The 15,000-nt window shown below is 36.0% G+C and overlaps 2 protein-coding genes and 1 long non-coding RNA gene across 10 annotated transcripts in view; 1 reads left to right on the top strand and 2 right to left on the bottom strand.

Annotated features, from left to right (window-relative positions):
- LOC122266242 (uncharacterized) overlaps positions 1–6,560 on the top strand; it is a 12,049-nt gene extending 5,489 nt beyond the window's left edge. For both annotated transcript variants that reach the window (XM_043035880.2, XM_043035879.2), the window contains exons 6-8: positions 1,636–1,740; positions 2,067–2,210; positions 2,358–6,560. In XM_043035880.2, coding sequence (XP_042891814.1) covers positions 1,636–1,740; positions 2,067–2,210; positions 2,358–2,486 — 378 coding nt within the window. In that variant the 3' untranslated portion in view covers positions 2,487–6,560. The remainder of the gene's footprint in view (positions 1–1,635; positions 1,741–2,066; positions 2,211–2,357) is intronic.
- Positions 2,278–7,843, bottom strand: LOC122266243 (uncharacterized). Of its 4 annotated transcripts, none has more exons than XR_015190709.1 (3): positions 7,538–7,843; positions 4,474–4,542; positions 2,278–2,792 (listed from the first exon to the last, which is right to left on the bottom strand). It is a non-coding gene; the product is annotated as an uncharacterized LOC122266243 (long non-coding RNA). The 4 variants fall into 4 exon arrangements; XR_015190711.1 differs by lacking the exon at positions 7,538–7,843 and adding an exon at positions 7,214–7,372; XR_015190712.1 differs by lacking the exons at positions 4,474–4,542; positions 7,538–7,843 and adding an exon at positions 7,214–7,372.
- Positions 7,844–10,188: 2,345 nt separating this feature from the next.
- kuz (zinc-dependent metalloprotease kuz) overlaps positions 10,189–15,000 on the bottom strand; it is a 184,869-nt gene continuing 180,057 nt past the window's right edge. For all 4 annotated transcript variants that reach the window (XM_086533359.1, XM_086533358.1, XM_086533357.1 and 1 more), the window contains one exon: positions 10,189–14,509. In XM_086533359.1, the coding sequence (XP_086389485.1) occupies positions 14,487–14,509 (23 nt within the window). In that variant the 3' untranslated portion in view covers positions 10,189–14,486. The remainder of the gene's footprint in view (positions 14,510–15,000) is intronic.

Below are 15,000 nucleotides of genomic sequence, written 5' to 3' on the forward strand. Positions count from 1 at the left end.
AGCATAAGAATAGTAGTTGCTTTAAACACCAAGGCACAACAGAGTGATATGATTATTTTTATCAAGAAAACACACTTCTACTTTCTTGTATAAAAAGATAAAGAATGAATAAGTAGATGAATGAATGAAATAAACAAAAGAATAAATTCTCAGTTGAATAATGAAATATGAAAGAAGTCAGTATGCAATGATTTCTGCACAAAGAATTTACAAAGAAATTTCAGATTTGAGTAGAAGATAGAAGGACATATTTAGGTCAGGGGAACTCAGATAAAATTCTCACTATGTTATTTGATTTCATGATAAAATTTATTGAATAAAAAAGTTCTGAGCATATACTTAATAAGATAAATTGATTACATACAAAAGAAAAATTATGCAGAATGAGAGAAAAGTGATTTAGAGGCAGTTCAGGATTTTGGAAGGGATGGTTGGATTATGCTTGCTTGATACTTTAGACAGCGATTGGCATCTGTGTGTCTTGCCCCTCAACTCATTCATGACATGGTGTATGTTTGCCTAATTTTACTCCCACCTGCAATATAGCAAGCCCATGGAGCTTCCCTCCAAGAGATATCTCAAGGCACAAGGCTGCTCTGAACCTCTCAGAGCAATAAAGTCAAAGCTTTGTGACATGATAGCACATCTTCTGGGTGTTTGAAATATTCTGATGATGTGACTTTACGTCATCCGTAGTAGATGGGTTAAAACCATGAGTAGACCGCGAATTGATGCCTTTATAGCTTGCTTTCCTACTGGTGATTTTAAACTAAACCTAATTAGTGACAAATAGGATGATCGTAGTAATTAATGATGCTTTTGATTATTTGTTGCCAAACTGAAATAATACCCTTCAGGTAATAAAGAAATGCTGTGCACCACTCACCCTTGCCATTATGAGCACCTTGCAATAATCTTCAATCACTCCTTGACACTTGTCGCCATAACGAAAACTTTAAGATGTAAAAATTTATTCCCCCTAATAATAACAAAGGTTGGTTTCAGTTCATGATAAAGACTTAAACTTTATTAATCTCTGGTATTGAAAAGTTGAAACAAAATTATTAGAGAATACAAGGACACTAAATTGTCCACACTAGATTCATTGTTATAGCAAGGTTTTGAACGGTTACATTTGGCTGTCAGATTTCTATGAAGACCATTGGCAAACCAAGTCACTTTTTATTTGGGTGTGTGTGGTAGACAGTAGATAAAATGTTTGGTAGAGCTGGAGAAACTAGTAGAATATACAGTCTACTATTGGCTGATAGCCATGAGGTAGTAGAGGCATCATGGGATGCCATTAACTGTGAATAAAATTTGCCATATAGTACAACTTTCTGCATCTGAAGACCAAGTGGCTGCATTATAAAAGTTGTACCAAGGACAGAGAAGCAGTGAAGACAATCATGTTTGCAAGTCCATAAGTAGCTATATAAAAATTTACAGTCCATATTAGGCATATAGATTCAAGGTATACATGTACATATAAATGAATTTGACTAAAGAAGGAGTTAAGATAGTAATCTTTTTAGTTATGGATTTTGATGTATGTCTTGATGTACTTTTCTTATTTTAGATGTAAAACATATTTGAGACATTTGATCATAATATTCCTAACGTCCTCACCCTTAGCCACCCCAAGGGTCAGGGAGCAGTGGATCCAAAGGATTACTGGGGATGGCAGCAGGTGCGGGGACAGCTCTTGCAGGAGCCCTAGGAGCATCTCATTTGCTTGGGGTGAGTTTGAATGCACTGTGTAATTCCACTTTATGGTTTATAAACAAATAATGCCTTTCTTGTTATAGTTTTAAGCAATAGGAATTTTCAGGAGCTTGGATCACTTTTTTACTGCATTTTCCATTTGTTGAAATTAATAGCTTTTTATTCCCTCAGTTATGAATACTTATTTTACTAAATGTTAATTAATATCACTTTGCTAATATACCATAGATAGACTCATATTTCATGCCAAAAGTCTTGAATCTTTAGATGTCCAGCCCATCCTGAACATCTTAAGATGTGGCCCATCTCAGAAGGATTGAAGATGTATATCTCATTTTCAGAAATCCAAGATGGGTGGATACCCAGGTGGAGGATACCCAGGTGGAGGATACCCTGGTCATGGGGGTTCCCATGGAGGTGGAATTCTGAACAAGGCCCTGGGTGTTGGAGGAGCTCTTGCAGGAGCCAAAATGCTTTCAAAGCCAGTATGTATAACCCTGATGCATTGATAATGTGAAGAAAGTTGGTAGAAAGAAATAGCTAGAATCATTACATGCAGTGTCTTTTACTTGATAATTTACACACAGGAATGTATTTTTATTTTAGTGGACCCTTTTCTCTCCATTTTTCAGAGCAAAGCCATGAAATATGGTGTACCACTGGCAGGTATGGGGGCCCTTGCTGGAGGAGGGTATATGATGCACAAAGGCTTCCATCATGGGTCCTCTTCGTCGTCTTCTGGCTCCAGTGAAGAGGAGTGAAGTGCTGAAACGTACATTGGCGGGTTATGATGTGTGAGACTGAACATTTGGCCAGTTCTACCTTGTAAAGTTAATGATAATTCACCATTTTTTACATAATTGTAGTACAGTTTATTTTGTTTTTTGTTATAAAGTATAGGTTGAATCTCATTGATGTAGGATCTTTTGGTGGCTTAGGGCAGTGATATGACCCCCCACCACATATTGTTAGCATCAACCACAGCTTACTTGCAGTGGTTTATACGGCCTTGAAATACTAATTTTAGTTTCACCGATCCCAAGCTTTGCAGTCTAGTGAGGTACAACCTGAAATAGAGAATTGCTAATGTTTAGTAAACAAGCTGGGTTTTGTAGTTGTCCAACAGATTCTAGGACTGCTTTCATAAGTCCATGTGTGTGTGTGTTTGTGTTTGTATTTGTGTTTTTGTTTGTGTGTGTGTTTGTGTTTGTGTATGTGCTTGTATTTGTTTTTGTTTGTGCTTGTGTGTGTGTGTGTGTGTGTGTGTGTGTGTGTGTGTGTGTGTGTGTGTGTGTGTGTGTGTGTGTGTGTGTGTGTGTAAATATATGTATGGTATATTCATATATCAAGATGCATATACAAAAAATGAAATTATTACTTAATTAATTATTTGTGCATGTAATACAAATCATTATTTTATATACTGCCACTACCTGTTCTCCCCATGGGAGAAATTGGAAACCTATAACCATTTTTGGAACATTAGCCCAGCAATTATTAGTGTCCTAGCTTACATAGACTTCATATACATTTTTTTTTTTTTTTTTATGTTTTATTGTCACAGGTCCGTTTTCTCCGTGGAGAGAGAGGATCAGTGCAGCCAGGTCAAACAGAAAAAGCACCAGAACAGAACATGCGGTTTATTACCGGAACAGACATAACAGAAACTACAATCACAAAGGTACAGGCATAGACACATTACCAAGGCAGGAAAAGGTGAGGAAGACGAGGTCGCATGGTGGAGAGGAGACGGCTGGTCACTCGGAAACAGGGTCGCTGGTTCAACTGGGTCAACTAACAAAATTTGCAAAAATCGCGCTTTTTGTAGCTAGCCACTATGCCAGCTACAAGCATCCCCGTTCCTCAACACTGGACCTCGACCAATCACGAGTGACTTGAGCTGCGAGGGGTCGCTACCATGCACCGATGTCAGGGCGAGCCTCGGGCGGAGCTTGCCCCTGCACACCGACCAATCAGGTCGCTTGCTGCCACTGACCTAAGGTGCCCCTACTTCGCGAGCCAGGTCCTCGTGTACCTGCCCGGTTACACTGACGCACCTGCACCCACACACACAGCGTAATATCCATATACAAACAACATAACATATACATACACATATACAATACATCGAAACAAACCTAGCTAATCTCGCAGTTGTGACATTTATTATATATGATATTGGTTATATAATACAAAATCTGAAAGTTAACCCTTTCCCGACGGGGCACTCGTTACGCGAAGACCCCTATGCCGGGCGATTGCAATATTGCATTGAAATCGTCACACTGGCTTGACGCCCCGGCATCGGGAGTTTGGCTGTGTCACACGGGTGTGACGCACCGTCGTCATAGGGTTAAGATATTCTCTGTAGCATATAACACTAAAGTTACTTGTTGATTACACCCTTACTAAACCCTTCAATGAGAAACAAATACATAAAAAAATATAGTTGATGATATTATACCTTAATGCCTTTGAATGGCTTTGCACCCTTTGAATAATGCCTTTGCTAACCACTGGAAATCTACATCAGCTGAAATTGCCACACATGACTCCCAATTAGTCTGTCACATAAACCACAATTGAACCACAACACAAGAAATAAACAATAGCCAAATAATACTCACTCAGTTAACTAAAAGAAATGCAAGTATTCAGAGACACGTAACTGTGACACAACTAGAATATTGATTCCCTTGCTGAGGTAAACAGGATCAGCCAGCCCATCCTTCCTGTGTCAGCTGTTACCTTTCGGAAGTAATGTAGCTGTCATTCCTGGCAGGCAAAGTGTTTAAATGCAATGTGCAACAGTTTACCCTACAGGAAAGGGGAAGAAAACAGGAAAGCATTAGCAACCCTCACACTCACACAGAGATAAATACATATAATACAATTATTTTGATTATACCTGGGGTTTCAGAATATAATTTTTTATTATTAAGTGCTTTATTGTGCAGTATAATCACAGTTCTACATGTTTCTAACCCTTGGAAATATAAGAGATTATAAATGCATAAAACATACTTTTTGTGGATGTATATACCCATCAAATGTCCAGTATGATTAAATATTAAATAGTCTCTAAGATGATATAATGTTTTAAAGGTTATGAGAATGTTATATTTTGTTATCCCAAAATTCCAATTGTAATTTTAGTTATTATGTTAGATCTATAAATAAATTTTATTCCTTTTATGTTAAAATTATAGATTTATTACAGTAGTATAGCATGATGTTGTTAACCCATTCACGCCAGGACTATTCCGGCTCTAAATGGTTGGAATGCCGGGGTATTCGAACGCATAAGCCTAATGCCTCGGGGTTCTCGGGAGCACTAGCTACGAGCGAGCGCTTTACGCCCGCTCACCCGGTGCGCCGGCCTTGACCAAATATCTCGTCGCCGTCATATGGTGGTAAAAATTGTTGTCGAAATACCCCAGCGTTAGACTGGACGGAGCAAAAATCACCTTAAGTTGAATCACAGTAACTTTTAAGATAGGCTTTGGAAGTGAATGGTCATTAGTAATGGGAGGCAATTATGCTGTTACAACAAATATTTCAAATTCATTGCTTCCTATATTCAGTGTATCATTTTCTTCAATTCAATTAATCAGTCTGTGAAACTATGAAGTTTATTTTATATATATATATATATATAATTATGATACTTCTTGTTATATATAATTAGTTAGAAACTAGAGTTAGAAGGCAGAACAATCAAAATATACTTCCATAGATATACAGTGAGACACACGCGCTATGTACATACATTTGCACCCACCATGCTTTACATGTGTGTATATATTTTTTTTCTTTATCACTTTCTCTCTTTTCTTCTGTTTTTTGCTTTTCATATTAATGTATTTGTATTTAATCAGAAAGCCATACCAATTGTATCCATAAATAGTATGGAGTATTGCTTATCCTCAGGAGATACTGTAAGTGGCTTTATCTATTATGTACATACATTATATAAAAGTCCAGTATCATAAGTCTGCACTATTGACACATTGTTGGTTCTCACCAAGGGTCCTTTCCTCAATGACCTATTCAGTATTTCTACTGATGATTTTGTGCCTTCATACTTATATTATTACAAAAAGGCTACACATTATCCACTAGTATTTGGTGAGAGAATTTTAAAGTTTTTATTCTATTATCAGATGCTCCACACATGATCATCTTGAATAAGCTTAGATAAGTTTCCCACCATGCATATATTAACTACTATGTTGAATTTGCAAGTTTGTAATTTATCCGTGAAATTCATTCCGTCCCCAAAAGAACCGGTTTTGTCACAGCTTAGGGATAAGGAGAATGTGAATATCATCTAAACCTTGGTATATATTTGTTCATATTAAATGTAATTTGGTTGAGGCACCATAACAATATACAGTATAGGATAAAGGATGATATCTGTGATGAATACATTTGTTACTCAAAAACTTTACTTACTACCAGATATATTGCTACAAAAATGTTTAGTTGTTGCCTTTTCATCTGTTTGTTGTTTGTCTTCATTTCAAAGAAAAAAGTCTTAGATTTTAAAATCTTTTGGGTAATTGGAAATAATGTTAACAGAAAATTGATATCTATATTTATATTTTAGATAACTAAAGAGGATTACCTAAGCCCATAAGATGGAAATATTAGCAGGTTTTATTGTCAAACTGTAACAAAAGTATGTCTATTGTTAACTAATTTTCCTATGAAAATTTGCATTTGAACTCTTAAATGATATAAGATTTTGTTGAACTGATGATACACTGTGAAGGATATAATTATTTTTTATGATTTGTAAAATAAACCCACCCATAATCCTTGCAGATACCAAATGTGTTTTGGAATTCTTCAAACCTATTATGTGATAAGCAGTTGATTATTCTACATGGAATTGCCTTCTGATTAATGGGCTGTTGATCCAAAGGCTAAAAGCTTTCAGTCTTGTAGACAGTATTGATACAACCCATTTACGTGGGAAATACTTTAAATTTTCATCCATACATCCAGTATCTTGTTTAAGAAATAATAACTTTCATGATACAATATAAAGCAAAACTAGATAAATAAAATGTGAAAGTATGAAGTATGCGTGGTAAGAACTGTTCTAATAAATGTCTAGCTTGCTCACTCAATTAACCACATCCCCTGAGCCACTAGGTAGCACAGTCGTGGTCAGCGGATGGAGCCACATCCAAGCTTGTCAGTTTCCACTGTCGCCTGGTGGTCACCACCGTGCCTGGGCAATACGGTTGGTAAGGACCAAGCTCAGGTCAAGTCACAACTCGTTGGCACATTCTCTCATGAGTCGGCACACACTGACACAGGTGGACTGGCCTCGGGCACATTTGCTCCGCAAGCCTAATTTATCCTTATCACATCCCCTGGTTGAGTCCCATTTGGGGAAAACAATGTTGAGGTGGGAGATATCTTTCCAATTTCTATAGAGTTTGTATGTCACATTGGTTCCATAATTGATTATACTTACTAGGCTTTCTTTCTTATTTCTTGAGCTTAAATTTTTCACCATGTTTGCCATCTGTTGCCTTTATAATTAACAGAATTATTGATGTGGAATATACTCAAATGTAGATAATGACTATTCATAATTGTTACTAGTGTTTCTTTTCAACCCCTTGTGGATGAAACTTACATTAAGTATCGCTCAAAAATGTATGATGAGATCCATGTATTCTGTGACAATAAGCTATTTCCCATATTTCTTAATGTACAGTTTACAGTACTGTCAATATTTGTTGCTGGTGATAAGTATATTCACTCCACTGCCACATATGAATAACTGGGTAATCACCTCATTGTCTCTTCAGGTGCTCTCTTACCCACCATTATCTCCCTGTATCTGAATTTTGATGCACCCTTATCAGATGCTATCATGTAATCTGCATTCATGTGATACAAAGATTGTCTAAGAGCTTCAGATATTCACAGGATTGTTCAGATTTCTCCAAACTATTAAATGCAAATCTAGAACCTTGAAATGCTTGGAATTTCTTCAAGAGACCATATTTAATTGTCATATCCTTATGTACCATTACACTCATGTAATTTTTTTTTATATCAGAATTTACAACAAATAAGATCTATTATCCCATTCACGGGGGGGTTCCGCTTTGCCTTGGTCGCTCGCACGGTTTTTTTTTTACCGAATCTTTCGAACGCGAATTCTAGGGCTCACTGGCCGCGAGCCAACGCTTCGCTCGCTCTCCGCCGACCGCCGGCCTTGCAGCGCCGCCTCGTCGGCGCGTCTGACGCGAAAAGAAATAAACCGCACAGCAAGTCAACGCAATCTGAAACAGTGGGTTAAAAGTATCATTCTCTAGCAGGTTGAAAAAACAATGTCATATACAACAGGGATTGTTTTTATGGGCTTAAAACAGCCAAAAACTATTCTTCAAATTGGGTGAATCTTCTTTTGAAGGTCCCTAATGAATATCTTTGAGTTCTCCTAGAATATAGAATATAACAAGGTATTTTTGACAGATGAAAAATGCCCCTTTTCAGTTCAAAAGGTGTTATATCACAACCAAGAATAGACAAAAAATAAGAGAAAACCCCACTCTGGTAAACCATCTCTGGCTTTTTTTTTCATCTAGCAAAAGCTTCATTTTCAGTGCCTCATGTTTCGGTGCAAAGATTGGTTAAATCTGGAGAAGGGAAACAGAACGTTAAAGGCAAAAAATACGTGGGAGAGTACAACTAAAGTAAGGACAGAAATGAATAAGGTAAATATCTAAACATAGGATAAGCATCAATAATCCACTACAGAGTAATCGTTTTTAAGTAATACAAAGATAAGACTAGTTGAGGAAAATGATGCCCTCTGACCCAATATTTCCAGAGATCCAAAGATGGGAGGGACATAATCGTAGGGAATGGGAAATTAAAAATATATGAACACTTTACTGCAATCTTCAGACTACACATTAGCAAATTTATTCATGCTGCTCATTTTTTTTTCTTGCAAATATGTTACAAGATGTTTCACATCTTTTATATTAGAATGAGTTCAGCAATGTCTTTTGAAAGGTTTGAATGAAGATTCCCATGTTTTTGTAATGTTCAGTGAATTATGGGTGGGTCTCATTAATATTCCATTTTCACTTGTAATATTCCCAATCTAATTATTTTGAAGTCCTGCAATAGTTCCAAAGAACTTATGCTGTGAGAATTTTAACACAATAAATCCACTAAGGTATTGAAGTTCTTCCAGTGCTTTCTTGAATCTACAATATCATCTATAGGCATAGAAATAAAAATAGATGTTTTTTCAAATGTAAATAAGATCATTATTCTTTGTTAAAATTTTTACCTTTGCCATTTTCTGATCCAATCAAATGATTTAACCCATTCACCCCAATTGATATCCTATCAAGTGGTCTGAAAATATTGCCGGAGCCAGGTCCTGAGACGCTGTGCATCTTCTCGTCAAGTTCCAGGCAGGGCAGTTGTGATGTGCTACAACATGAGCAATAGAATGCCAGATTATTATTGAATATGATAATTTTTCATAATTTCTTACTGTTACTTTAGTTTAGGTGTTTGAATGTCATATTAACCCACTCACGACGGGGGCATTCCAGCCTTGAATGTCACAATGCCGGGGCTTTCGAGCGCTTAGGCCTAAATCAATTAAATGGCTGGCACAATACTGTGCCGCCCGGCCACTGGGCTTTTGAATGAGCGGTACAGAAGTGTACCACCCGTCCAGAGAGGGTTAATGACAAGCAATTTCTGCTTCTTGATCAGTTATTAAAGTATGAAACATGTTTGTTGCTTTCACTTTCCATTGGTATTTTCACATAGAAGTGAGGAATATAGGCAAAGTTCAATAAAGTAACACTAGAGAAGCATCGCAAAAGCATTATATTCCTGGTGGAGCTCGAGTAGGCGAAAATACATCACATCAATGGATGGGTTAAAGTCCCCTGATATTGAAAAGTTTTGTTGGCCGCGTTACACCTCTCACTTATTAGGGCAGCTTCTTTTCCAATAATATGTATTCTCAATATGTGCTTAACAGCCAATTAGTTTAGGTATTCATGTCAATATAATGATGTCATCACAGGCAATCAAAACTTGGTAATATTAAACAAGTAAAGTTTTGAAACAATCATGTCAAACATGGGTCCATCATTATAGTTTACAGTATCAAATAAACTAATTGGCAACCATGCAAAAAATATTTTGTTAATTCTTAATTTATGTTTTTTTTTGTGCTTGGAGGATACCATACTTCAAATTCAACAAAAATATTTCTGAATGTTAATCACTTCCATTAAATTATGAAATATTATATGGCAACTAAAGGCATGTCTCCTTAGTTGTATGGAAAAAAAAAAAAATAATAAATAAATAAATAAATTCTCAAAACAGATTTTGAACAACCTCCTCAGGTTTTTTCATTAGTATCTTAAGGATGAAGGATAAATAAAGGAATAGAAGTAAAAAGCACACATCATTTTATTTATTAAACATATGGAGTGATCATAAAACACTGAGTTCTAAGAAATGATGTCACTCACGTTAATATCAAGTGTGTACTGACTGTAACAATGATCATACTACATATATGGAAACATATTAAAACTAATTTATGCCCAGATGCATCATGTAAACATAAAGGATTAGTGTGTATCTATGGTCTTATTACGCAGTGCTAGATTTTACAAACTTTTCTTATATATGAATTTTCTTCTTTTTTTTCTTCTTTTTTACTAACATCTTGATATGAATCATTTAGCAGATTATACCATCTGAATCTTCCCAGTCAATTATCATGTCAGTGACTTGAAAATGTGTCTTAATGGCTTCTGGTGATTCTTATCATTAAGCTAGTGGTAAGGTTGCACAAAACAGCACTGTGCAATATTACCTTCAGGCTAGGTACTGAACATCAAACTGACGATAGGGAATAAGGAGGCTGTACATAAAATATTTCAAGTTACTTTTAAAATACAGAATAAAGGCAAACCTATATCAATGTATTATTATTTCAGGCTGTCCTGGGAAGTCTGTGATGGATTGTGCAATCATAATGCCCAATATACACTTTACAGCCAACATATGGTTCACATCTTGATATGGAGCATCTTTAGGTACTTTTGGGAAACTAGAGAGCTGTGTCTAATAGCTGTTGTAATACTGATCTCTTACTCTTCTGATTCCTTTAGTAAATATTCACACAACTTAAGGACTGAATAATTAACTGGATTCTGTGCAATGTGCAAAGGTGCAATATCTTTAATAACTGTAAATTCCATCAAATAAGAAAAAGTAATACAATTCACTGAAATATTGATATCATGAAAAAAAAAAAAAAAAATACAAAATACAAGAAAAAATAATTTCACAAATCACAAATGCATTTCCCAATCTAATTTTTAAAAAAATCTTTTAATTTCAGTGGAGTGTTATTCAACAGTATCTTAAATGTTCAAAGTTTGATGTAAAGCTAATTTTTAAAAATCTGTGAAAACCTAAATTACTCAAGCTTGTGCTTCAAAATAAGAAAAGAAAAATCAGACAGATAATGGCTTTAACTTTAGACACAACTCTGATGGCTATAGTTCTTCAGACCATAAGCACTCAGAGACCTTCATCATCTTAGTGGGAACATGTCTTTTAAAATGTGTTAAGACATTTCCCATTCAGTTTTGTGTGATGAGATTCAGTACTGATCCATCAGCACTAGAGACATGGCTAGACCTGCATCACAATTTTCTGGGTATCTCTGGAAGGTCACTTGGGTGCTCTTCAGGGCTAGACAAAGGGCAAGGAATATGGCCGAAATTTGGACGGGGGATCAAATGGATTTTTGAAAATCATACCAAGTGAAATCAGAATATTTTGCAATGTCAGAAAAGCATCATAAATAATGATAATTATTGTAATCAATAGACAAAAGATCAATTCTTGAAAATATATGAATGATACCTGGGATCCACATTTATAATCATTCTCATGCTCTTATCCAGGTATAGTAAGAGCACCAAGCCTTACCCAAATGTGAATTTTTGTCAAAAAATGAAAGTATGTCAAGAATTTCAATACTGCCATTTTGAATGAAAGTATACAAACATTTTTTCTTCTTCTAATTATCTGACTGAAAAGTATAATTCACTGACCTAGAAAAGCATGAGACAGTAGACTAACACAAGTGGGCAAAGATCAAAACAGTAAGCTATGGCTATTGCACTCTTTGGTCCATAACTTTCTCTTTGGAATGCTAGAATATAAAAAAATTAATCAAGTGACCATAGCAAAAAAAGGTTTATTTTCCACATGCTAGGAATCCTGTGATCCCTGACAAATATGAACACTGCATATTACTGTTTAGAACAACTTGTATATACTCCATAATTAGGACTGAACATGCTTTGGAACCGGGTATTTTAATACCCGCCAAAGCTCTTAAGTTTGTGGTATTTCTGCAAGATATGAAGATAAATATTTAGTACAAAATTTTTACTCGCTTAATGCTACATGACACAGGGCACATGGTAAACATGAGTGCATCTTTCCTTACCAACACAAGTTAGTGAAATATATAAAAAAATTTGTTTCCATCCGTCATACATACATACACTTTGACACACTTCTACACAAATGGTGAGTGCAGGAACTTCACAATGAGCATCAGTTAGGCTCCCTTATAGAATCAAAGACCAAAGATGCAACCTCATTTTGAGATTATTTTCTTCTTATACACCAATTGTATCAAAGTATGACTGATGAATTCTAGTTCAGACAGCATTTCAGTATCTAACCAACCAAGTGGGAGCAAAGCCAAGGCCCAAAGTTACTGTATATACCACTGTCAGGCTCACCAGTATTTCCATTTTCTTGCAATGCCTTTTATTTTCAAACATAAAAAATACTTTGAGCTGATGACAAATCTGTTCCAGCACTCCCTAATCATGTGGACTTGGGGCACCATGAGAGGTGGTGGGAGGGGCTATTGTGAGTGTACAGATCAGGTTCGGGGTGAGCACGAGGGTCGAGAGGGGGGTTAGCATATGGGGAGCAGGGAAGGTTAGCGTAAACATGAGTCTCTTGGGTAAGCCTACAAGGATCCCAGATGGATTTACAATGAGTGATTTATTTTTTTTGGAAGGTCACAGGAATGATACACCTCATTAAAACAAAATACTACTTGTTCGGAACTCATACAAAATGATATGAAAATGAGGAGGGCAAAAAGACTACGAAGGAAGGTCTTCTCTCGTGATTTTGGGAATTTACTAAATCACAGAAATGAAATAGGAACAGAAACGTGTGATGTAGTCTGGGCTACTAAATGGACAGGCACTAAGTGAACAAACAGGAAACATCTGGGAGTGGACATGGTGGTGGGTGGAAAGGAATCTGGTACTATTTACCAGGTGGGGAAAAAAGAGGACATGAAATATAAAACATGTCATCTCCAACCTGAGAGCTAAGTTTTTATCCTTTAATTAAATACAACCATGTGTAAAAATTGAATGATAGTTCCCTCTTACAGATGCTTGTCTTGGTGCTCCAACAGAGCTGACTGTGCAGTATATAATGTAGCATTCTTCCGGTGCCAAACACTCTACAAGCTTTATAAATAATTTCCAGAGATGTAATCAAATGACAGAATAACCCTTTGGCCTGTATTTTCGATATTGTACATTATTCAAAAAACCTACAGTTACCTTTGCCAACTGGAATATCTATACATCAAACTCTTACTCTAACACCATCATTGATAAATGCAAAGGTCTACAGGGAATGATATAAAAATTCAAACTTCTCTGCCTTTATAAAGTTGAACAAAAACTTATATAACAATTAATATAATGCAGTACCAAAGTTCTCCAACCTATATTAAAGGATTCAACTCTTAATAAATCTGATAAACAATGACTTTATTGATCACATAATACCACTAATCATATAACTTTTTTATAACAGTGTTATACATGAGCACATACATGCAAATAAAAAAGCATTATCAAACTGTGTTTACTATGTCTCACACACATGTACTGTTTTCAAAGGGTTGAGAAAAACCCACATCTTTCTGTACAGTTGCCGTATAACCTGCACTGGAGATAGCTTCCATGCCGCATTCCTTTATTTTATCTTTGAATGTATGAGAGAAGAAAAATAAAAGATAAAAAACTCACAAAGCACCACTATTCTTTCCTCACTGCAAATTACATCACCCATTCACAACGCTCAGGATCCCTCATGTCACTTGGTCATTCATGCCTTAACATTAAGTAAATGCAATCAATAATAAATCACTAGACTTACGATAAATAATTCTTCACCTTATGCAATATTTCTATGCCAGTTGTCCTGTCTCTCCTTCCTTAATCATGTGACATCATATACAGATTTCTATCTAAGGCCTGACACAGAAAACCTTATCATGGAGTCAAGTGGCTGCAGGCCTGCGCTCCATCACAAGACAAAATGTTATACTTTGTTTTTCCTTGACCACTTTATCACTGTTTATTCCAGTGCTTTTTGTCAAGTTTAAGAGCACATTATCTTCGTGGCCAAAAGACTGAATATCACTATATAACATTGTTTTCCTGCAATCTGCTTGTCTTAAAGTATGCACTGCTGTTGTTTGATTAGTTTGTGAAGTGCCAACGTGCACCTATCCAGATGCACAGAATGGCTGTCAGCACTGACGAAGGCTGCATACAGGGAGTGGCAGTCAGGAGCGCCCCACAGGGTGGCCACTTTACAGCAGTAGTATCACAAGGTCACTCCAGGGGTGGGGCTGAAGCTGGAACATTGGAAAAGAAAAATTACAAATCAACAAAGTCCAGCACATTTCTGTAAACATATGGGGTAAAAAAGAACATTTCTGAAAATACCTTATATATAAAATCATATATTTTCAAACCTTTGTATTTAATAACATTTACTAATATGCAATTTTTTTTAAAACATCTAATTTATGTTGCTATAATATGTCTGCAACATCAAGCATAATGCTCCTGCAAGCAAGCTCAGTAACAGCAGTTCAAGAAGAGGACAAGGGAACAAGAAATCAACCATCGTATCTAGTCTTCAGTACCATGGTACTTATGCTGGTCAAGATCCAAAAAACTCATACTTGAGAAAAACACAAAATTCTGGAGTTACTGAAGTAGTGACAAAAATCTTCACAAACAACCTCTTGTAATACTTACCATTGTTCAAAGTGACAACATGATTTTGGCATCTACAATATTCAGTATAATTCATTTTATTCATGACAATGCATAAATGGAA

This window comes from Penaeus japonicus, unplaced genomic scaffold, assembly GCF_977035675.1.
Source record: "Penaeus japonicus unplaced genomic scaffold, GWHDUDI00000001_assembly GWHDUDI00000039, whole genome shotgun sequence".
Lineage (NCBI taxonomy): Eukaryota > Metazoa > Arthropoda > Malacostraca > Decapoda > Penaeidae > Penaeus > Penaeus japonicus.